The following is a 24,441-nucleotide window of genomic DNA, read 5'->3' as shown; positions in this document are numbered from 1 at the left end:
GAATAGCAATATTTGTCCAGTATTATGTCAACTGAATCCTTGATATTATGAAAAATGCTTAAAAGTTCACTTAGTATTTTTTTTCCTCTAGAGATATATTATTCAAGCTCCTTGCTCTTTCTTTCTGTTTCCCCATTTGGGTGTGCCTTCCAGAGAGCAGCGTCAGTGTGCTGCATTGCGGTGGTGTCATTACTGCAGCATTGTCAGCTAAGAAATTGATAATTGAGTCCCGTTTTCCTTAAGCCATATTGGTTCCCTGTATGTCTATAAAGAATCCTCTAATATTTGAGAGAATTATGACTTTTAAGTAAATGTTGTTTGCACTGAATCTTGACAAATTAGAATTAGAATTCTGTAGAAAACTATTTGTAAACTGTAAACTGGCATAGTTCAGATACAAAAATGTTTAGAGAAAAGACAATTTATATAAAATAGTATAAACAACAGCAATAAACAATTCTAGCTTTAGGAATCTTCATTTCTGGAGTTTTGCCCACCCAGCTTCCCAATCTCTTTAGCACTTTCTTTACACTTTCCTAAATTTAAGCCAGTATAAAGCAAGGAACACTTGACTAAATGCAATTATTGAGGAATATATCTAAAAGATCTGAATTCTCCTTGACTAGATACTGCTTTATGAGTAAGAGGAATCAGGTTTTTTTGCTCAACCACAATATATATATTTTACTTTCATGCTTTCAAAAACTTTTACTTATTCATTTAGATCTTCCTAGGATAATTCCAGAAACAAAATATCAGTTAAAATTCTTCTTTTATACTTTCAGTCACCTTATTCAGATCTAGTTTGTAAACCATTTGAATAATTTATTGCAAGATAAAGTTAGGATAATACAAGACCAAAATGGCAGTATATTGCAGAATATTTCTTGATACTGCAACTTCATCCAGATCTATTAGCAGTATCTGAAATTTGCAAATTACTGTTGATAATTAGAATACATTTTGGATGATTCTAGGCATGGACTTGTTTATTTTTCATTCTGTTTAATAAAATTGTGATTTAGAATGGAATAAATGATAAAGAACACGAGTTGACTAATGACATTAATAAAATAAAAGATGTCTGTGTGAAACAAAACGAAAGAGTGTAGTTTATCTGAACGAGATGTGATGAACTATAGTAATGCAGCAGATTTCCAGGATGAATGAAGCATATTCCAAGGAGTTGGGTGAGACAAGAAACAGCATAGTCCACAGATGGATTGTGGAAAACGAAGAGATTTAAGATAGTCACTTCTTAGACTCACCTTAGGTGTATAGGTAGTCCTAGACTTACAACCATTTGTATGGTGGCCATTTGAAGTTACAAAAGCATTGGAAAAAGTGACTTACGACCAGTTTTCACACTTACAACCATTGCAGCATCCCTATGGTCATGATCAAATTTGGACACTTCGCAACTAGCATGTACTTATGTTGCACTGTTATGTAGTCACCCTCTGTAATCTTCCCAGGCTTCTGACAAGCAAAGTCAATGTGAAAACCCAGATTCACTTAACAGCCACATGATTTACTTAACAACTTCAGTGATTTATTTAAAAATGTGGCAAAAAACTCTCTTGCTTAGCAACAGAAATTCTGTGATCATAAGGATGCCTTAGGTTAGGGCAGGGGTAGGCAACCTCGGCTCTCTTATGACTCATGGACTTCAACTCCCAGAATTCCTGAGTCAGCTATGCTGACTCAGGAATTCTGGGAGTTGAAGTCCATGACTTATAAAAGAGCCAAGGTTGCCTACCCCTGGGTTAGGGTAATATAAGTGTAACATAGCAAGATTCTGCCAATGTGGTGTAAGCAAATAAAAAACTGAACTTGTTATGTTATTCTTGGACAAGACCTGACAGATTGAGCTCAGTTGATAAATACATGCAAGGAAGTAGAGATGTAAGTGTACTTGTGAATCAAAATGTGGTAGAATGTAGCTTGCATTTCCAGGAGGGAGGGGCTTCTTTCTAGAGACAGTAGAGCTTCCTAGCTATTCTCAGAGTATATCTATAGTTATACTTTAGATTCTGTCTATAGGTGAAGAACAATAAACTGCTCTCAAATTACTCCATCTATCATCCTTGGTGCCTGTCAGAAGAGATTAAACTGGATGTCAAAAATTATGAATTGGTAGTTCTGAAGAATTTTGAATTAAGCATGGGAGAGATAAAAAAAATTAATCTTCAGTATTGAAGAGACCATATGACCCCAACTTTGCGGTTTTAAATTACTGATACTTGCTTTCTGTGTATGAGGTAATGGAAAGTGTTATTTGTGCAGCCGGTGTTTAATGATCTATTTTAAAAATCACATGACTTCCTGTATTTTTTTTCCTAATGTTTCCCTTTGTCCTTTTTTTCTCTCTTTTTCATATATCAAAATAAAAATGTATTAGTGTAGAAACTGATGCTAGTAAGGTTTCTTAATTCTTTGCAGAGGATGTTGGTGATGAAGGAGAGGAAGAAAAAGAATTTATTTCTTATGGAATAAGCACTGACATTCATTATGGTATAAAATCAAACAGGTGAGTCTATGCTGGTCAGTGTGAGTCTGTGCCTTTAAATATGTCTAACATATATTCCTACTTGAAAATGACAAATTAGTATTCAATGTAGATCATAAATAAAATGGAATTAAATTAAAAAAGCAGAATTTCTGGTAGTCAATTAAAAGACAAATTAGAAAGCAGGATTATTCTACTCCCCTCCCCTTTGAAGAGTGAACTTTACAGGTTGGTTGTACTCTCATCATTTAGCCTTAAATTCAGATTCCTTATGCCAGTATTGTAGTTAGATGATTCACCAACACCAATTCTATGAAGCATACCTCACTTTCTGACACAAAGATATTGAAAATGCCAATCATGGATGTGTCATATGAGTAGTGATCTTAATTTCCCATAAGGTCTGAATTGAAAAGAGATCTGGGTAAACATTCTGCAATCAGAGACTACACTTATTTTTTTTGGTCCAAGGCTGTAGGGAATTGCATAGTCACTGGAAAGAATAGGGTCAGGATCCTCAATCCCCTTTTTTAATAGGAAGCAATTGCTTAGTAAATCTGTTAAGCAGATCAAAGGTTTATATAATTATTTAAAGGTTTTATTTTTCTCAATAATGGAAAATTCACAATTTACCAATAATTTGATGTTGAATTGTGCTATTGTCTTAGGTTGCAGCACATACATGGTTGGGAAAGCTTTCTTGTCTGGTCCTGGTTTAAATACTCTTTTAATAGTTTAATTTCTGTGTCCAGACTACCAAAAAATACTATGGTTCTAGGCTAGATGGAAAGTCAAAACCTCCCCAGAAGAAGGCAGTGACAAACCATTTCTATATTATGGCCAATGAAACTGCATGAACATGTACATGGAGTCAGTAGGATTGAGCATGGATTCAAGGATAAGTTACTTATCATCAGGAAAAATTCTGTTATTAGACGTGGTTTTTCAAGTAATTTGGTAGGATTTTATTGCTTTAGTTTTGTTGAACGTCACACAGTTACTTGCTTGTGAGCTTGGCAGCTATATAAATTAGATGATTGACATAGATAGATGATAGATAGATAGATAGATAGATAGATAGATAGATAGATAGATAGATAGATAATATAGATAGATAGATAGATAGATAGATAGATAGATAGATAGATAGATGATAGATAATATAAAAATAGGTTTTTAATTAGATGTTTTTATTCTGTGATGCTATAAAAGTATTTAACCAATGTTTAGGTTTTGATAATGTTTCTATTTACTATTGTTATTAGCTAGTTGAATTCATGTTTGAAGTGGAAATAAGATACAAACTTAACAAAAATTAAAACTGCCTTAAACTTGACTGTCCTCATGTTAAACTGAGTAAATGTTTACTTTTTTTTGGTAATCTATAGTTTGGCTTTTATTAAGCGAACACCAGTAATTGATGCAGACAAGCCTGTGTCATCCCAGCTCAGAGTTCTCACTCTCAGTGAAGATTCTCCCTATGAAACGTTGCATTCCTTCATTAGCAATGCTGTTGCTCCATTCTTTAAGTCCTACATCAGAGAATCTGGCAAGGCAGACAGGTAACTACTGTAGTTGGTACAATTTGTATGAGTGAATTAAAAAAAAGATATGGGAAGATATGTGGAAAATTATTAATAGTCAGCGTTCTAACTGTTAAAATACATTTAGTTTTTTTGAAAGATTGGAGCTTTCAAGCTGCATTTGATGCTGCTCCCATGGGTCCTTATAGGAAAGAGGCAACTTTCTGAAATGTCTGATTCCCTGTGTAAACTTTGTGACAACAGTTAATTGTATGGCACATCTCATTCTTTTATCAAGTTTATTTTAAATTGTAGTAATATCTTACCCTGCGTTTGTGTTGGTGGGCAACATACTCTGGATTGCATGCATATGTATTGTAAATGTCTTAATTACATGTGTAGATTTTTATTTGGCTTATTTTTGTATTTCTCCTAAGGGATGGGGATAAAATGGCTCCCTCAGTTGAGAAAAAAATTGCAGAACTTGAAATGGGACTTCTGCATTTGCAGCAGAATATTGAAATACCAGAGATTAGTTTACCAATTCATCCAATTATCACTAATGTTGCAAAGCAGTGCTATGAACGTGGAGAAAAGCCAAAGGTTACAGATTTTGGTGATAAAGTTGAAGACCCAACTTTTCTCAACCAACTACAATCTGGAGTTAACCGCTGGATTAGAGAAATCCAAAAGGTAAATTACTTTTAGTGATTTTACCCTGATTTATTTCTACTGTAGGTAGCTGTCAGTTATAAGAAATATGATCCATATCTCTAAACCAAATTCCATTGCTATATCTATGCTAAAAATTCTTACCACATTTATCAGTGACTGGGTTTCAGTTTCTCATTTGAGGTATTCAAAATAGAGAGATTCAAAACTTTGCACTAAGGATTTCTGATCCGTTCTTTTTATCCTCTGGCTCTAGTGCCCAACCTTCCAGGTCTTTTTTTTTTAAAGCAAAACAATCTCCATTTTTCCAAAAGAAAATACCGTATATACTTGAGTATAAGCCGACTCGAGTATAAGCCGAGACCCCCAATTTTACCCCCAAAAACTGGAAAAAGTTATTGACTCGAGTATAAGCCGAGGCTGGGAAATGCAGCAGCTGGAGGCTGGATCCCCCGAAAGACGTCTCTGCTGAGATGAGAGAACGGGGTGGCAAGCCGCCGAGAGAATGGGGCGGTGGAGTGCTCCGCCGAGAGAATGGGGCAGCTTGCTGTTCTCTCGGTGCAGCACGGCAGAGGCTGGATCTCGCGAAAGAAGTCTCCGCTGAGCGAGAGAATGAGGCGTCTCAGCGCCCATTTTCTCGGCGAAGACTTCTTTCGGGGGATGCAGCTTCTGCCGCCCCTTTCTCTCAGCTGCCCAGTGGAACAGCTTGCCACCAGAAATCAAGAGTGCTCCATCACTGGAGGTTTTTAAGAAGAGACTGGACATTCACCTGTCTGAGATGGTATCGGTCAGTGGTGGCAAAACTTTTAGAGACCGAGTGCCCAAACCGCAAGCCAAAACCCACTTGTTTATCACAAACTGCCAAGGCAGCATCGGCATTCTGGTGCCCTCGGGGGAGGGGAGAGGGAGGCGCCTCTGAGTGCCGCCTCTGGCACGAAAAAAAAGGGGGAGCAAAAAATGGGCCACCGTACCGCAAGGCACAAAAACAGCAACCGCCGCGCCGCAGGGTGCAGATACAAGGCACCGCACCACGTGAGAACGGGGCTGGGCTAGTGAGTATCACGCAGGCACTAGCCCCGCCCCCTTTGCAGCATGTGCCTGCTCGTGGCCCCGTGCACGCATGCACGCATGTAAAATGCTTCCCCCTCCCTTTTCTTCTAGTCCACCAACCGACAAGGACCTGCTGCTGGCAGCGGTGGTGGCGCACGTGCCAACAGAGAGGGCTCTGAGTGCCACCTCTGGCAGGCGTGCCATAGGTTCACCACCACTGGTATAGGTCCTCCTGCTTGAGCAAGGGGCTGGACTAGAAGACCTCCAAGGTCCCTTCCAGCTCTATTCTATTCTATTCTATTCTATTCTATTCTATTCACTTTCTATATTTCTATTCTATTCTATTCTATTCCATTCACTTTCTATATTTCTATTCTATTCTATTCTTATTACCATTCTCTATTCTATTCTATTCTATTCACTTTCTATATTTCTATTCTATTCTATTCCATTCACTTTCTATATTTCTATTCTATTCTATTCTATTCTATTCTATTCTATTCTATTCTATTCTATTCACTTTCTATATTTCTATTCTATTCTATTCTATTCTATTCTATTCTATTCTTATTACCATTCTCCTATTCTATTCTATTCTATTCTATTCTATTCTATTCTATTCTATTCTATTCTATTCACTTTCTATAATTCTATTCTATTCTATTCCATTCACTTTCTATATTTCTATTCTATTCTATTCTATTCTATTCTATTCACTTTCTATATTTCTATTCTATTCTATTCTATTCACTTTCTATATTTCTTTTCTATTCTATTCTATTCTATTCACTTTCTATATTTCTATTCTATTCTATTCTATTCTATTCTATTCTTATTACCATTCTCTATTCTATTCTATTCTATTCTATTCTATTCTATTCTATTCTATTCTATTCTATTCTATTCTATTCTATTCCATTCCATTCCATTCCATTCCATTCCATTCCATTCCATTCTATTCACTTTCTATATTTCTATTCTATTCTATTCTATTCCATTCACTTTCTATATTTCTATTCTATTCTGTTCTGTTCTGTTCTGTTCTGTTCTGTTCTACGTTCTGTTCCAATCCATTTCATATTTTCTATTCCATTCTGTTCCACTGTCCGAGCCCATCGGAGGCAACCCAGTCAGCCCACACAGGAGTTACACTAAGGCTACGCAGCCTCTCCTCTCAACCTGAACCCCTCCTTACCTTTCCTTTTATCTGCATCCTATTTTTAACTGCCGGCTCTGCCCAGCCCTATTTTGTCCTTGAGCACTCGTGAGCTCATCAAGAACAGAAGGTAACCGTGGGGGGAAAGGCAGGGCAAGATCTGCAAGATCCCCATTTGCATTTGACTTTGCCATCCCATCTGGTTCGAGATAACACACGAGAGAGAGAGAGAGAGAGAGAGAGAGAGAGAGAGAGAGAGATGCACACCTCAGCAAAAAAGAAAGAAAGAAAAAGTAGTAGAAGAGGCAGAGAGCCCCTGTGGGTAGGAGTGAGGATGGGGAGAAACAGCAAGAAGACCGGGTGGGGTGGGGTGGGTTAATCACTAAACCTTCCAGTGTTTAACCAAAGCAGCTTTTGCATTTGTCAAGCTCTGCTAGCAGGGCACTGGACGGGCCTGGCGGAGCTGCTGAAGGTGAACGGGAGAAGGTGAGTCTTCGCCGAGAAAATCTCAGCGCCCATTTTCTCGGCGAAGACTTCTTTCGGGGGATGCAGCTTCTGCCGCCCCTTTCTGTCAGCTGCCCAGTGACAGAGGCTGGATCCCTCGAAAAAAGTCTCCGCTGAGACGAGAGAACAAGGCTTTTCTCTCTCCCCCCCCTGCTTTTGCCGCTTGTGTGTGTGTGTGTGTGTGTGTGACAGAGGCTGGATCCCCCGAAACAAGTCTCCGCTGAGACGAGAGAACAAGGCGTTTCTCTCTCCCCCCCCCTTTGCCGCTTGTGTGTGTGTGTGTGTGTCAGAGGCTGGATCCCCCGAAACAAGTCTCTGCTGAGAGGAGAGAACAAGGCGTTTCTCTCTCCCCCCCCCCCCGCTTTTGCCGCTTGTGTGTGTGTGTGTGTGTCAGAGGCTGGATCCCCCGAAACAAGTCTCTGCTGAGAGGAGAGAACAAGGCGTTTCTCTCTCCCCCCCGCTTTTGCCGCTTGTGTGTGTGTGTGGGGGGGGCAGTCAAGCGTTGTTTCCCTCCTCGTGCCCGTTTCTCAAGAGAAGCCCCCTGATTCAGCAAAATTGTGGGGGGGGGAGGGAAAGGAGGGAAGCGCAGAGAGCCAGGCAAATGGGAAGAAGGCTCAGGAGCTTCAGCCTTGCCTCAAGGACAGCGGAGTCCTCTCCGCAGCAGCCGCGTCCCCGCCCCCTTCCAAGCCGATGCCCCCCACTCCGATCCCCAATTCTCCCTTGCCATCAACAAAGCAGCTAGGGAGGCCTGGGGGGCGCAAAGAGATGCACCCCTTCCGCCCCCAAATTCACTCCCCAGCGCGCCTGGAGCTGCCTAAAGCCGGGAGTAAACGGAAGAACTGGAGACGGTTCGCTCCCGCGGCCTCGAAAGTGACCCGCGGAATTCTGCCCCGCCGCCCAAGCTCGTCCGCTCGTTCCTCCGTCAGCCCCCACCCCCGTGCCCCGCTCTTCTTCTTCTTCTCCCCTTGAACTTGGCAGCGACGCCAGGAAAGCCGATGGGGAGTTTGGGGCCAACGTGCCGGGAGACGAGGCTGGGGAGAGAGATGAGGGGTTTTTTTACCTCTCGGGCTGCTGTCCGAGAAATACGGCGGGGCCGTCGGAGTCACATTGCCCGAACTGGGCGCTGACAGCAGCGTTCATCCACCCCGTCAGCAGCCATGACTCAGGCACTAAGCGGGGAGCGAAGGGAAGGGACCGGCTTCCTTTCAGCCCCGCTGCGCCAGTGTGCGGGTCGCCAGGCGGCGGAGAGCGGGGGAGGGAAGGCGCCGGGCGGAGCGCTGCCCAAAGGGGAGGGAGGCGGAAAGGCGTGCGAGCGGCGGCTGGCTGTGGCGTTGGGGCGGCGCGGGCGAGGCAGCGGGCGAGCGGAGGGGGAGCGGCGGCTGGCAGTGAGTTGGGGCGAGTTCGGGGCTGCGCGGGCGAGCGAGCGATGGGGGGGAGCGGCGGCTGGCGGTGAGTTGGGGCGACTTCGGGGCTGCGCGGGCAAGCGAGCGATGGGGGGAAGCGGCAGCTGGCGGTGAGTTGGGGCGAGTTCGGGGCTGCGCGGGCAAGCGAGCGATGGGGGAAGCGGCGGCTGGCGGTGAGTTGGGGCGAGTTCGGGGCTGCGCGGGCAAGCGAGCGATGGGGGAAGCGGCGGCTGGCGGTGAGTTGGGGCGAGTTCGGGGCTGCGCGGGCGAGCGAGCGATGGGGGGGAAGCGGCGGCTGGCGGTGAGTTGGGGCGAGTTCGGGGCTGCGCGGCCAAGCGAGCGATGGGGGAAGCGGCGGCTGACGGTGAGTTGGGGAGAGTTCGGGGCTGCGTGGGCGAGCGAGCGATGGGGGGAAGCGGCGGCTGGCGGTGAGTTGGGGCGAGTTCGGGGCTGCGCGAGCGAGCGATGGGGGGGAAGCGGCGGCTGGCGGTGAGTTGGGGCGAGTTCGGGGCTGCGCGGGCGAGCGAGCGATGGGGGGAAGCGGCGGCTGGCGGTGAGTTGGGGTGAGTTCGGGGCTGCGCGGGCGAGCGAGCGATGGGGGGGAAGCGGCGGCTGGCGGTGAGTTGGGGCGAGTTCGGGGCTGCGCGGGCAAGCGAGCGATGGGGGAAGCGGCGGCTGGCGGTGAGTTGGGGCGAGTTCGGGGCTGCGCGGGCAAGCGAGCGATGGGGGAAGCGGCGGCTGGCGGTGAGTTGGGGCGAGTTCGGGGCTGCGCGGGCGAGCGAGCGATGGGGGGGAAGCGGCGGCTGGCGGTGAGTGGGGGCGAGTTCGGGGCTGCGCGGGCGAGCGAGCGATGGGGGGGAAGCGGCGGCTGGCGGTGAGTTGGGGCGAGTTCGGGGCTGCGCGGGCGAGCGAGTGATGGGGGGGAGCGGCGGCTGGCGGTGAGTTGGGGCGAGTTCGGGGCTGCGCGGGTGAGCGAGCGATGGGGGAAGCGGCGGCTGGCTGTGGCTTCGGGGCGGCGCTGAGCTGCGCGGCCGCCCTCCCGCCCTGCCTGCCCCCTGGCCTTCGCCCCGCAAGCCCCCCCGACTTGCCCGGAGGAAGCGGCGGTGGTGCGGTGCTGCGGGCCGGGAGGGGAGGGGGCGCGGCGGGGGCTGCCCCTCCTTCCAAGGAGCCGAGCCCGGCGGCATGTGTGTGTGTGTGTGTGTGTGTGTGTGTGTCAGACCCGCAGGAATGGCTAGTAAAGGTGGCGGCAGTCCGGCATTTGCGTTTCTCTGTGTGTCAAGCCCCGTGGGCTCGACACACAGGAAGGGGGGGAATGCCGGAATGCCGCTTCCCTACCAGCCATTCCCGTGGGTCTGACACACACACGCACGCACGAGGGGGAGAAACAACGCTGGACTGCTCTGCAAGGCTCTGCCGCTCCCTTCTCTCAGCAGCCTGTTCCGAACGAAGGGACAGTTCTTTTTTTTTGTTGACTGGAGTATAAGCCGAAGTGGAGTTTTTCAGCCCAAAAAGTGGGCTGAAAAATTCGGCTTATACTCAAGTATATACGGTATCTTCTAAATAATTCAAAACTATAATTCCAAAGCTCCTGGCCCTTTAATCCATTATTATCTTTCCAGAATCTGTATGCTAAGTACCCTTTTGCTTCATGGTCCAAAAATCATACATTTTTAAAATGTTTAAAATCAAATTTAAGCCTTTTAAGTAGATGGAAACTCACCCAATGAATACAGTAAAACCTTGATCTTAACAATGTCTCCTTTGTTCCAGCGATATTACACCCGGTTTGATCTAGCATCCAGCCCTAATTCCCTTCATTAGAGCTGTCTTGCTAGCAAGCAGAAGCCAGCAAGATACCAGTTCACCATGGCAGAACTTGATTTTTTGTATCTGTTTTTTCTTTTATTTCCTTTCTGTTCTACTGCAAATATCTCATTGTATCTTTCTAATTAAGAAGTAAGTAGATGTATACAAGTTTTCCTATATCATTCCAACAATTTGTTTATGTGCAGTCACCAGCTACTTTCAAATCCATTGGTTTACAGTTACGTTTTTCAAGTAAACACTGCTTCAATTTCTAATTAATCAGAGTAGTTCTCAAGCTGTGCTCCTGGATATTTGAATAATCCAAGAATTTTATTAGCAATTTCCCAAATAGAGGATCAGTAAAGGTAGATGAAATTTCCTGGAGAAAAATATGATGGGTTTTCACACTCTGTCCTGCAGTATGCAGCTTCAGCTACTATTTGAATGAAGCACAGCAATATCACTTATTGTATTGTATAAGTGCAGTTGTAATGCAGAATCCTCTGCAGTTTTCTGAGGTTTGTGAAGGAATAACAGAAAAAATTTTCAATTGACCAATTCCCCTCAGGATTCCTAGGAACAAGTTGTAAATAAACGTATTTAAGAACACGGGCTATAACAATACAATTTATGCAAGTTTACTCAGAAGTAAACCTCGATGTATGACTTTTTTCTAAATGTGTTTATAATTGTACCTTAGAGTTTAATCAGGATGTATTGAAATAAATCACATTTGTCTGGGTTCATATAGCACGTTATTATATTATTTATAGTACAATGAACCATATGTTCTTGGTAAATATAAAAGACAAACTTGAAAAAAGGGAGAAATCTGAAAGAGGTTCATAGGGGTAAAAAATATTAATTTTGTATTATAACTTTGTCTTACAAGGAAAATTCAAGAGCAAAACCAAGAAAATAAATCTAAAGGACAGCTTTCTGAAATAAAGGACTCTCCTTTATAATAAAGGATGTACGGTTACTGTATGTATAGGTCATAATATATAGTACACAAACCCAAAATAAAACACATATATTAGCATTATAGACTAACACATTCCTGGCATTGGAAGTAAGGTTTTTTGCTATAATTGCTTTTCTGTGGACAGATTGGTCTTCAGAAGCTCATATTGGTCTGTTTACTGTTTATATATTAAACCAACATTGAGGCAGAATTAGGAAAACACACTAAACATCACATAAAATTATGGCTTAATTCATTAAACATGTTACTTCATTTTGTTTTTCTAGGTGACCAAATTAGATCGGGATCCTGCATCAGGTACCGCTTTGCAAGAAATCAGCTTCTGGCTGAATTTGGAACGTGCTCTTTACCGTATTCAGGAGAAGCGTGAAAGCCCTGAAGTTCTGTTAACATTAGATATTTTGAAACATGGCAAACGTTTCCATGCTACTGTTAGTTTTGATACAGACACAGGTAAGAGGTGTCCAGAAACATAATTTGGCAGAACTGTATTGTTTTTTGGCTGCCTTAACACTTAGAAATCAAATCCACTTTCTTTTTTAACACCCAGGGCTGAAACAGGCATTGGAGACAGTTAATGATTATAATCCATTAATGAAAGACTTCCCTCTAAATGATTTGTTGTCTGCAACTGAATTGGATAAAATACGACAGGCATTGGTGGCAATATTCACTCACCTGAGAAAAATCAGAAACACAAAATATCCCATTCAAAGAGCTCTGCGCTTAGTGGAAGCCATTTCAAGAGACTTAAGTTCCCAGTTACTCAAAGTATTGGGCACACGAAAATTGATGCACGTTGCCTATGAAGAATTTGAGAAGGTAAGTCTTGCTTACATGCAAATATGAGGAGGGATCAGACTAAACATTTGGACAGAGACAAGAGTATTAGCTTCAGCTCATAAGATACACAGCCTACTTCCTACTGCACAAAAACCATAGCATTGAAGCAAATTACTCATATTGACCATGTGGTGATTCTGCATAACTATTTTTAAAGAGAGCTTTCTCACAGATTTCAATTTAGAACATTCTGAAATTTTGGTGACATAATCAAACAACCCTGAAATAGTATTTGTTCCATAATGGCTGATTACTAGTTGTGTCTCTGTAAATCAAAAAGTAGACTATGTAGTGCATAATACACTAAAAAAAATTGCAGGATATATTCATTTCCTTTATTCAACATTATTTCAGGTCATGGTTGCATGCTTTGAAGTCTTCCAATCTTGGGATGATGAATATGAGAAACTGCAGGTCCTACTAAGAGACATTGTGAAAAGAAAGCGCGAAGAGAACCTGAAGATGGTATGGCGTATCAATCCTGCTCACAGAAAGCTGCAGGCTCGTCTTGATCAAATGAGGAAGTTTCGGAGACAGCATGAACAACTAAGAGCAGTCATTGTCAGAGTCCTAAGGCCTCAGGTGATACATATTGCCATTTTTCTTAAAATACTGAAATGTTTTCCAAATCTTAAGTGTGCATTTAGTCTTGCAGATGTTTGTTTCATGCTCTTCTAGTGAAGGCTCTTTTTAATTGAAAAGGGTATTATAAACCAGCTTCCCAAGAAATTGCTTGAACAGCAAAGAAACTCCTACAGTTAGCATGTGGGGATAAATATTGCAAAGACATATTAAAATAGATGATGAAAACCCATAGCAAGCATGCTGGCATCTTGAGTTTAAATAAACTGGTCATGGGGTTAAGCCTACTTTTCTGAATACTGAATGATAGATATACCATTAACTGCTATGATTTTAAATAGGTTACTGCTGTGGCCCAGCAAAATCAGGGAGATGTACCTGAGCCTCAAGATATGAAAGTAGCAGAAGTGTTGTTTGACGCCGCTGATGCTAATGCAATTGAGGAAGTAAATCTTGCTTATGAGAACGTTAAAGAAGTAGATGGCTTGGATGTTTCCAAGGAAGGTACAGAAGCCTGGGAAGCTGCAATGAAGCGATATGATGAAAGAATTGATAGAGTTGAAACCCGCATTACTGCTCGCCTGAGGGATCAGCTTGGCACAGCAAAAAATGCTAATGAAATGTTCAGAATCTTCTCCAGATTTAATGCTCTGTTTGTTCGGCCACATATTAGAGGTGCTATCCGTGAATACCAAACACAGTTAATCCAACGTGTGAAAGATGACATAGAATCACTTCATGACAAATTCAAAGTTCAATATCCTCAAAGTCAGGCTTGCAAAATGAGTCATGTTCGAGATTTGCCTCCAGTAGCAGGGTCTATAATCTGGGCTAAACAGATTGACAGGCAACTTACAGCTTATATGAAGCGTGTTGAAGATGTTCTTGGGAAGGGTTGGGAGAACCATGTAGAAGGACAGAAGCTAAAGCAAGATGGAGACAGTTTCCGTATGAAGCTCAACACTCAAGAAATATTTGATGATTGGGCTCGGAAGGTTCAGCAACGAAATCTTGGTGTCTCTGGTCGCATTTTTACTATTGAGAGTACTCGTGTGAGAGGCAGAACAGGAAATGTCCTCAAGCTAAAGGTTAACTTCCTCCCAGAAATAATTACACTATCAAAAGAAGTCCGCAACCTCAAGTGGCTTGGATTTCGGGTTCCCCTTGCAATAGTCAACAAAGCTCATCAAGCCAATCAGCTCTATCCTTTTGCCATCTCTTTGATTGAAAGTGTTCGCACATACGAACGTACTTGTGAAAAAGTAGAAGAACGAAATACAATTTCTCTCTTGGTTGCGGGTCTTAAAAAAGAAGTTCAGGCTTTGATTGCAGAGGGCATTGCACTGGTGTGGGAATCTTACAAACTTGATCCTTATGTCCAGCGATTGGCAGAGACAGTCTTCAACTTTCAGGAAAAGGTTAGTTTATTTTCATACTCATTTCAGGTTTGGGGTTTTAAATGGATGAGTGACCCAGTAATGTTTGAACTAGACCAAACACAGGATAAGAGCAGAAAATAGATACTCTTTGAAGAAAAACTTATTACATCTTCTGGTTTTGTAGGCATTTCTCTAGAGACCAAAGTAGGATATGTATCATAATTCTTAAAACTAGGTGACCTAGCTGATACAATTTATGCTATTTTTTTTTCCTAGCATTTTCTTGCAAGTGCATGCTCCATTTTTCAGATTAACCAAGTATTGATCCACTGGTTGCTACAGAAATTGATCAGCCTGTCACCCAAGCCTGACATCATGAGCTGGGAGAGGCACAAAATCATCCAGCCGGCTTTCATGCCTAAGGCAGGATTAGAATTCTCCTGGTTTCTACCCTGATGCCTTAAACAATTTATCAAACTAGCTCTTTAAAATGATGATGATGATGATATCCATTCAGTCGACTCTTGACGAGTATATGGACCAGGTCCTTCCACATCTTCCAGTCTTGCACTATTTCTTTGAGTTTTTCTATGCTTTGGCTAGTGTCACCTTTGATAGTGTCCAGCCACCATGCTTTTTTTACAGCCTGGTTTCCTTTTACTGCTTATTCTTCCAAACATAATTGCTTCCTCCAGTGACTATAAAATTAAGGGTTATGCAATTGCATTGACAAAGAAATAGCTTTGGGGGAAAAGATTGTTAAGTACTAAAGGTTTATTTTCTATCTTTCAGGTGGATGACTTGCTTATCATTGAAGAGAAAATAGACCTGGAAGTCAGATCCTTGGAAACATGCATGTATGATCATAAAACATTCTCTGAAATTTTAAACAGAGTTCAGAAGGCTGTGGATGATTTGAATCTTCATTCATATTCCAATTTGCCAATCTGGGTGAATAAGTTAGATATGGAGGTAAGCTTCGCTGGCTGTATTTCTTCCTAAACTCTCTGGCTTATATCCTAGGGGAAAAAATCTGAAAAGGTGATGGAAGTCCACAGTTCTCTTTATTTTCTTTCTATTCAGTTGCTAAATTCCAAGTTGATACACTTACCTGAAAATAGCCCTCATTGTAGCTCAGCAAAGCATATCTGCAAACATACATAATAGTACTATGTTACTTATGCATAAATCTTTTTGAAATCAAATCTGTTTATGATTGGTAAAAATAATACTATTTTATCAGTTTTTCTTTTCAGATGTTAACATACATAAATGCATATTGAAGAATAGCTAAACGATCTATGAGATAAAAGGCAATAAGACTTTAGCAAAGTATCAATTCCAGAAATATGCTTTTCCTTGATTATTAAGTACACTTCTAAACCTGTGTTAAGCTATGTGATCCAATATAGCAGTGGCTGGGATATTTTTTGTTGGTGGTGAATGGAAGTTCTTAAAATTATTTTTATTTTACTTCAGTATCTTTTCTAAAGTGTTCAGACTTACTGAAGTTATAGCAGCTTATAAATTATGTATCTGAATATATTAAAGGTAAAATTTTAAAACGGTCAAGTTTTATTCAGTAACCCAGAAATAATGTTTGAAAATTTTATTCTTAACCATATTTTGCTTTAAAATTTCATTTAAAATACGAATAAAAATAAATTAGTGCTGTCAAGTGATACAATTGTTGACTATATTTGCATCCTAGATTGAGAGAATACTAGGAGTTCGTCTGCAAGCAGGGTTGAGAGCATGGACACAAGTCCTACTTGGTCAAGCTGATGATAAAGCAGAAGTAGATATGGATACAGATGCTCCACAAGTCAGTCATAAACCAGGAGGAGAGCCCAAAATCAAAGTAAATAAAGTTTTCATTTTAAACTGTTATCTGTCCAGTTTGAATACTATTAGTACAGTATCTGTTGAAGAACATCAGTAGTGATGCTGTTGAAGTTTATTCCATATTTGACAAATGCAGTAAATGTATTTTTTCAGAGAAGCTATCTTCTACAGTTTTACTAGAAAATTTCTAGCTTATAACACTTCAGTAATTTATTTAAAGTCTGGGAATAAGAGAAAACTGGGATGCCTATGTTCTACTATGACTAATCCAGGGGTCCCCAGTCCATGGACCGGGACCGGGGCAAAGCCTCATCCATGGGATGCAGGCAGCACACCAAACAATGCGCACTCCGGTCTGTGGAAAAAACTTTCTTCATGGAACCAGTCCCTGGTGCCCAAAAGATTGGGGACCTCTGGACTAATCAATAGCTAAAAAATTTTAATACTTTTCTCAGATCTTCAGTCTGGTTTCCAGTGTGTGGATTACGTTAATTTCCTTTCATCTACCTCATATTTATTCCCTTGTTGTCTTTGTCTCACTGAACTTGCTGCTTTTACTATTGGAACATCAAAAAATAAGATAAATGTACGTAATTTTCATAGTCAAAAGAGACAGGTCTCTGTCCTAAATTCTTTTTCATGTGAATATTTATGCTTTGGGAAAGAATAGAAGAATGAAGCTGTGGGATAAGGAAAAAAGTTGACTCCAGTGCTTAGGCTTTGCAAACATTAAATGATTAATGAAATAGTTTAATAGAAGAGATCAGTTTTGAGATACAGTTTGAAGTAATATATCTCGGCAACTTGGTCTATCACATTGTTGGAAGTCTTTTAAAATGAATATTATGTCTTTTATCTAATACAACAAAACTGAACGTGGCTTTATACTTTTGCAGAATGTTGTACATGAACTAAGAATAACCAATCAGGTGATATATTTGAATCCACCAATTGAAGACTGCAGATACAAACTCTTCCAAGAATTGTTTGCTTGGAAGACAATAATACTGTCACTTCCCAGAATCCAAAGTCAGAGGTACCAGGTAAAACATACACACACATGTGCGCGCGCACACACACACACTTGACTCAAAGAATTATTGAGACTTTCAAGAATTTTTGTGAAACTGCAAATTGTTTCAATTTCTTTTTAAAAAATGTTCTTTATTTAATGCTGGATTTGATTAGGTTGGTGTACACTATGAATTATCAGAAGAAGAAAAGTTTTATCGTAATGCTTTGACACGGATGCCAGATGGTCCTTCAGCTTTGGAGGAGGCTTATTCTGCTGTTAAGGGGATTGTAACTGAGGTGGAGCAATATGTTAAGGTAGGATTGTGGTTTGTTTTTTTGGGGGGGTTCATGTTGAGGTTATAATGTATCAGTATTCTGAGTGATTGATTGACGTCTTGATTATTTGTTGCTGAATGTTCTGCCTTTAAGCTCTTAACCATATACGTTAATTTTATAGGTTGGAGAGTTTGTATTTTGTTTTTTAAAGGACAAAATTCATAAAAGTAATTTTCAGTTTGTTCAGAAATGATGACTTCTTAAAATGAATTGCTCAAGTTTTCTTTCTCTGTGTGTTTGGTTTATAGGTTTGGCTGCAGTACCAGTGTTTATGGGACATGCAAGCTGAAAATATCTATAACCGACTTGGAGAAGACTTAAACAAGTGGCAAGCACTGCTGGTTCAAATCAGAAAAGCCAGAGGAACCTTTGACAATGCAGAAACTAGGAAGGAATTTGGCCCTGTTATCATAGATTATGGAAAGGTAAATATTTTGTAGCATACAATTGAGCAATATTGTTTGTTAAATTAGTACCTAATCAGATTGTAAAGCAAATTTTGAAAGTCCAAAACACTGATAAAAAATAAAAGGATGAGAACGAATGAGGAAATGCAATATAAATGTAAAAGCAGGGTTTTGTGTTACAGAAGGGTATAGAGTAAAAGTATCATCTTCATTGCGTAGGTTCAATCCAAAGTGAACTTGAAGTATGACTCCTGGCATAAAGAGGTTCTCAGCAAATTTGGTCAAATGCTGGGCCAAAACATGACAGAATTCCATTCTCAGATTTCCAAGGTAAGAATATTCTATAGTAAATGTGATGGTCATTATATTAAGTTACCTAAGCAAAAACAAAAACGAGAGGTAAACTAATTGACCCTAATCCATTACTCTTAGGACTCTTGTCCAGTTAGGACAAAAGAGTTGTCTTTTTCCATATTTTGCATTGATTTGGGGATCTTGGGGGGGGGAACATTAGTAACATTGGCATCTCCTTTCTGATCTATCAATTTTTAGAGCAGGCTTCTCTGTTGTAAGTTAGTCTGATGTTTCCTGACATAATTATATCTTTGTGCTTTATTCCATTTCTTGTAGTCACGTCAAGAATTGGAGCAACACTCAGTGGATACAGCTAGCACATCTGATGCTGTCACATTTATTACATATGTGCAGTCACTGAAACGCAAAATCAAGCAGTTTGAGAAACAAGTCGAGGTAAGCTTTTTATGGCAGATTTTCTTAAAAGTTTTAAAAATATATATTCTGGTTTTAAATTGTCAATTTTAGATTATTATTATTTTTAAAAAGCATGCCTTTTTAAAGTGATTGTTTTACCTTTTTCACCTAATAAAGTTATTAAGTTCTTCATGTGATAGTAGCCAGCTGCTAATTTAACATTCCAGCTTGGGTAGCTTTTGATCTTGCCACATAACCTTTTTCTTTTCTGACCACGTAGCTCTACCGTAATGGCCAACGCTTGCTTGAGAAGCAGAGATTCCAGTTTCCTTCGTCCTGGTTGTATATTGACAACATTGAAGGAGAATGGGGTGCTTTCAATGATATTATGCGAAGAAAAGATTCTGCCATTCAGCAACAAGTAGCAAACTTGCAGATGAAGATTGTTCAAGAAGATCGAGCTGTAGAAACCCGCACAGTGGACTTATTGACAGACTGGGAGAAAACAAAGCCTGTAACAGTAAGTTTCCATTAGTTCAACCAGTACTTTTTATCTTTTGGCTTAAGCATCCATTTGGAGATCTATTTATTATTTTCACTCCATATATTTGCATGGCTTTAATATTGTTTTGGTGACTCTCCTTGATCGTATCACAAACCTATAATTAATTTTGGTGGTCTGGTAGAACACAGTGATTGAAACAATAGACCTAATATAGCGTTCTTACTACCTGAGAAATACACATGTTTCAAACACACTCCACGTTCCCTGAGTAGAATTCCACAATACTTAATAGTATCCACAGAATACATAAGGTATACCTCAAAATTAGATAAAGGTGTTTTATAGCGGCTATAAAGCTAAAATACGATAGAAAGTTCCAGTGTCAAATTATGTAATAGTGACTTCTAAAATAACTATTTTAAATTTTATATTAAAGTTTCATAATTTCTTTCTTAAGGGCAACCTACGTCCAGAGGAGGCTCTCCAAGCACTTACCATCTATGAAGGAAAATTTGGAAGGTTGAAAGACGACCGTGAAAAATGCGCAAAGGCCAAAGAAGCTCTGGAGCTAACAGATACCGGACTTCTCAGTGGCAGTGAAGAACGTGTCCAAGTAAGAAAAAACACAGTTTGAATTCTAAGAATTGCAACTTGAATGTTTTATAGTTATGAGATTCAAATTACAAACACATATACATGCATGTCCTGCTATAATTACAGTGATTCTCCAGAAATCATGTGTTTTATCACCATATCTATGCATATTCAATGTATTCATATTTTAAACTTCTTTGCATCACAGGTTGCCTTAGAAGAGCTACAGGACCTTAAAGGAGTCTGGTCTGAGCTTTCAAAAGTTTGGGAACAGATTGATCAAATGAAGGAACAGCCTTGGGTTTCTGTACAACCCAGAAAGGTATTACTTCAGCTATTCATGTGAATGTAGAACAGGGGGTAGGGGGTGTCACCCATTCTTAACTATGTAGTATATTATGTCCCTAACTGTTACAATGTAGAAATTAAAACTTTTTCCAGATGTGTGGGAAAACACTCACTAGCACAAATGGTATAATCTCTTACTGAGAGGCCTAGGAACTTTAGTTATGCCCATTGAGAGTCCACAAGGATGAATCACTGAACTTCAGTCATTATGCTTCCGTTATTGAACCATATTAGAAACTAAGAACCTCTGGAGATAACCTATTGATCACTGATACTGCATATCTCCATACTAGTTTCTTTTATGCTCCTACTTCCATCAAAATTGACTTTTTCAACATAGCATTATATATACTTCATATGAATATTACTTGGAAAGGGTATTTGAACATTGCACCCAGTTTGGTATTACATCCCTTGGATTAACTTTTACTACATTGTTTATTGCCTATTGTTTTATTTTCCATTTTTAATAGTACAATAGTTTGTACAATAGTACAAACTGTTCTGATCATTGAATGAAATGTGGCATAATACTCATGTCAAAATAAAGTTTAAACAAGCAGAAGCTGGGGCCAGGACTTTGAAGGATATGGTTTTGTTTGATGTGTTGATAATGTTATTTTTAGGGGTCTTGACACAGTTTCTTTTGAATTGAATTTCTATAGTTTGGTTATGTTCATCCATCTTTCTAGAGTTCTTTGGTAGTTGAATGGTTATAGTAATTTATTAAATTAAATAAAACAAAAAAAATTGAAGTGACACTATTTCCAGAGGGAAAAAAGTGAAGAGCTGCTTTATGAAATGGAATATATTACAGGTATCTAGATTTTTTTAGATAAGTTTTCTTTCATTATTTTGCTATTACATATAGTATATTACAAGAGTATTATTTTGGTATCACCTCTATTTTATTAGTTTGTATCTTAGATAAGACATTAGCTACTTTTCAAAAAGATTGGAACTGGATGATTTTGAGTTAATTTTAACTAAGGGGGGGGGGGAAACCAGATGTAATTTTAGAGGCTCTTTGAGCTACAACTTTAGTGTACCCTAGTCCAGCATTTCCCAACCTTAGGAACTTGAAGATGCGTGGACTTCAACTCCCAGAATTCCCCAGCCAGTTATGCTGGCTGGGGAATTCTGGGAGTTGAAGTCCACGCATCTTCAAGTTCCTAAGGTTGGAAAACGCTGCCCTAGTCTTGCAAAGTTCCCCAAGACTTCAGAGTAGATTTGGAAAATTGGTTTGGTATATCTATTTTCTATCAGTTTGACAGTACTAGATAACAATCATATAAATAGGGTTAGAATAAAGACCAAATAAGGCCAAAATTTTTTACAGTGAATTAATATCATCATTTATATTTGCAAGCCACAATAAGTATACAGCTGGTCAGCATCTCAGATAAAGGATTCCTTTAATTTAAAATACGTTAATAAGTATGTAATAAAGCATATATTAACATTCGTAGATTAATAGACTTCAAGATTTGCAATTTTTCCAAATTGTTCTTGTTTCAACAGCTTCGACAAAGTTTAGATGGCTTACTAAACCAGCTGAAAAATTTTCCTGCTCGGCTACGTCAGTATGCATCCTATGAATATGTTCAGAGACTTCTGAAGGGTTACATGAAGGTAAGTTTGCTTTTGAAAACTATTTGAATATAGCAGTATGTTGATTTTAAAAGAACAATTTCATACTTTTTTTTTCTTCCAGATAAATATGTTGGTGATTGAGTTAAAGTCAGAAGCTCTTAAAGATCGTCACTGGAAACAACTGATGAAGAGGCTACATGTCAATTGGGTAGTTTCTGAACTAACTCTGGGGCAGATTTGGGATGTTGACTTGCAGAAGAATGAATTGATTGTGAAGGATGTGCTTCTGGTGGCACAAGGAGAGATGGCACTGGAAGAATTCTTGAAACAGGTAGCAATTCATTTTTAATATCTATATCATTTCATATATTTTCCAATTTATATTCTAGTGATTTTAACAAAAATACAAATTGATTGTATTTTGTAACAAGATTTTGTAAAGTTTCATTGTCTTTGCTATCCTAAGCTCTAGATCTTATTGTTACTTCCTTTGTTTAAAGATACGTGAAGTATGGAATACCTATGAGTTGGACTTAGTTAACTATCAAAACAAATGCCGTTTGATTCGTGGTTGGGATGACCTCTTCAACAAGGTCAAAGAGCACATCAACAGTGTATCTGCAATGAAGCTTTCTCCATACTACAAGGTAATGACTATCTACATTTATTTTTATCTTTTCTGTATTGCATTGTTTTTGAATAGTATATGGTAAACCATGCTTCAGTTTATTCTTGAAAAAGTTTAATAAGCATAAGCACAATGTGCAAGCTCCTCTACAAAACTATCTATAAATTATGATCATCGGCAGAATATCCAGAGGACCCAATAGCAGTAAAATGTGGCAGCTAGGCTACTCACAAGAACGACAGACAATTGTTTCCAATCACAGTTCACAGCATGGATGGTTTTATTGTCCAGCTATCTGAATATCTGCTTGTGTCACTAGTCTACCTGGTTTTTAAGATCTGTAAGAGAAGCCTTTTTGAGAAATACCATCATTTGCAGAGCCTGTTTAATAAAAATGTAACAAAAACACATTTTAAAAAACAGTTAAATTATTTTGGCTGTTAACGTTCTAATTTCTGGCTTGAATAAAATTTTTAAAAGTTTTATCGTTTGTTTATTGTATTGTATATCACATTGTGGTCTTTATGGAAATATAATCAATACTTTTACTGAACAATTTTTTTTATTGTGACTCATAAATAGATGCCTTAATTAGTAGTTTTGACCTACTGTGAATTTGTTTGCAATAATTGGAGCTTATTATTTATTTTAGGTATTTGAAGAAGATGCTCTTAGCTGGGAAGACAAACTGAATCGAATTATGGCACTGTTTGATGTCTGGATTGATGTCCAGAGGCGATGGGTTTACTTGGAAGGCATCTTCACAGGAAGTGCTGATATCAAACATCTGCTGCCAGTTGAAACCCAAAGGTTCCAAAGGTGATGTTCTGACCCCAATTTTGGATGTAATTATGGGAAGGTTAATATTGTATTAGTTTTGGAATTTTTAGGGAACAGTTCAACATTAGTAATTATATCACCATTGCAATGATCTCTACATAGTTCCCTGTAAAATCCACTTGGAAACTGGAACTGGTACAAAATGGTTCCTGGTGTTGGCTACAGGAATATATATAACATTGGTATTGTAGAACCTGTATTAGCTACCAAATAAGTTTCTGAGGGCAGTTGAAAATGCTGACTTTGAGCTATAAAATCCTAAGTGTCTTCGATACCTAGGTATTTGCAGAATTGTATTTTCATCATCCCATATAATCCTGTACAAGTTCTGTGGCATTATCCCAGAAGAGGTTATGGTTGTTCCTGGCATCAGGGGATCCTGGTTTTTTATTATTATTTTTTTATTATTATGTGTTAATTTCTATAGACCAGCCTCTCCTTAGATCAGTTATCAGTTATTAATGTTCAGTCAGGTTTATGTAACAATGGGTAGTCCTCACTTATCGAAAACTCATTCAATGACTGAACTTATGATGAAAATAGAGATTTATAGCTCACATGATCCCAATTTAGGCACTTGGCAACCACTGTACGTTTATGGTGGTTGCAGTATGTCTGGGTCATGTGATCACCATTTGCGACCTTCAGAGCAGGCTTCACCAAGCAAAATCAACGGGGAAGCCTGCAGGAAGTTGCAAATTGCAGTCATGTGACATTACACTTAATGACCGCAACCTGAACAGTGGTAGTTAGTGCAGTCACTTGACATCACATTTAATGACCACACTGCTTAGCAACAGAGTTGATGGTCCCTATTGGTAAGACTGCCTGCATTTTTGGATCCAATTATTTTAATTTTAGTTTATTTACTGAAGATGGCTTCGTTTATATTATATCACAATGATCATTTGTTAAATGTTCTGAGTCCTTGACAGATTCAGCGATATAAAAATATAAGTAAATAAAGTGGAAGATATTACATGTCTCGTGCATCAGCATTCTCTCCTCTTGGCTTTTCAGCATCAGCACAGAATTTCTGGCTCTCATGAAAAAAGTATCAAAATCTCCCTTGGTGATGGATGTTCTGAATATTCAGGGGGTGCAGAGATCCCTGGAAAGATTAGCAGACTTGCTTGGAAAGATCCAAAAAGCTTTGGGAGAATATCTGGAGAGAGAGAGAGCTTCTTTTCCTCGGTAAGCAATTTAGT

At 39.9% G+C, this 24,441-nt stretch overlaps 1 protein-coding gene across 1 annotated transcript in view; it reads left to right on the top strand.

Annotated features, from left to right (window-relative positions):
* Positions 1 to 24,441, top strand: part of DYNC1H1 (dynein cytoplasmic 1 heavy chain 1) — a 70,804-nt gene that overhangs the window by 3,831 nt on the left and 42,532 nt on the right. The window contains exons 2-23 of the mRNA XM_083348586.1: positions 2,443 to 2,530; positions 3,898 to 4,071; positions 4,470 to 4,725; positions 11,875 to 12,061; positions 12,159 to 12,430; positions 12,806 to 13,033; positions 13,375 to 14,451; positions 15,205 to 15,384; positions 16,124 to 16,273; positions 17,154 to 17,300; positions 17,446 to 17,586; positions 17,856 to 18,032; positions 18,234 to 18,344; positions 18,645 to 18,764; positions 19,006 to 19,245; positions 19,688 to 19,843; positions 20,033 to 20,146; positions 21,694 to 21,804; positions 21,887 to 22,096; positions 22,266 to 22,412; positions 23,046 to 23,212; positions 24,254 to 24,427. Coding sequence (XP_083204712.1) covers positions 2,443 to 2,530; positions 3,898 to 4,071; positions 4,470 to 4,725; positions 11,875 to 12,061; positions 12,159 to 12,430; positions 12,806 to 13,033; positions 13,375 to 14,451; positions 15,205 to 15,384; positions 16,124 to 16,273; positions 17,154 to 17,300; positions 17,446 to 17,586; positions 17,856 to 18,032; positions 18,234 to 18,344; positions 18,645 to 18,764; positions 19,006 to 19,245; positions 19,688 to 19,843; positions 20,033 to 20,146; positions 21,694 to 21,804; positions 21,887 to 22,096; positions 22,266 to 22,412; positions 23,046 to 23,212; positions 24,254 to 24,427 — 4,627 coding nt within the window. The remainder of the gene's footprint in view (positions 1 to 2,442; positions 2,531 to 3,897; positions 4,072 to 4,469; positions 4,726 to 11,874; positions 12,062 to 12,158; positions 12,431 to 12,805; positions 13,034 to 13,374; positions 14,452 to 15,204; positions 15,385 to 16,123; positions 16,274 to 17,153; positions 17,301 to 17,445; positions 17,587 to 17,855; positions 18,033 to 18,233; positions 18,345 to 18,644; positions 18,765 to 19,005; positions 19,246 to 19,687; positions 19,844 to 20,032; positions 20,147 to 21,693; positions 21,805 to 21,886; positions 22,097 to 22,265; positions 22,413 to 23,045; positions 23,213 to 24,253; positions 24,428 to 24,441) is intronic.

This window comes from Vipera ursinii (genome assembly GCF_947247035.1).
Source record: "Vipera ursinii genome assembly, chromosome: 1".
In the NCBI taxonomy this organism is placed as follows: Eukaryota; Metazoa; Chordata; class Lepidosauria; order Squamata; family Viperidae; genus Vipera; species Vipera ursinii.
Note: the sequence above shows the minus strand (reverse complement) of the source record. Positions and strands in the feature narration are given on the sequence as shown.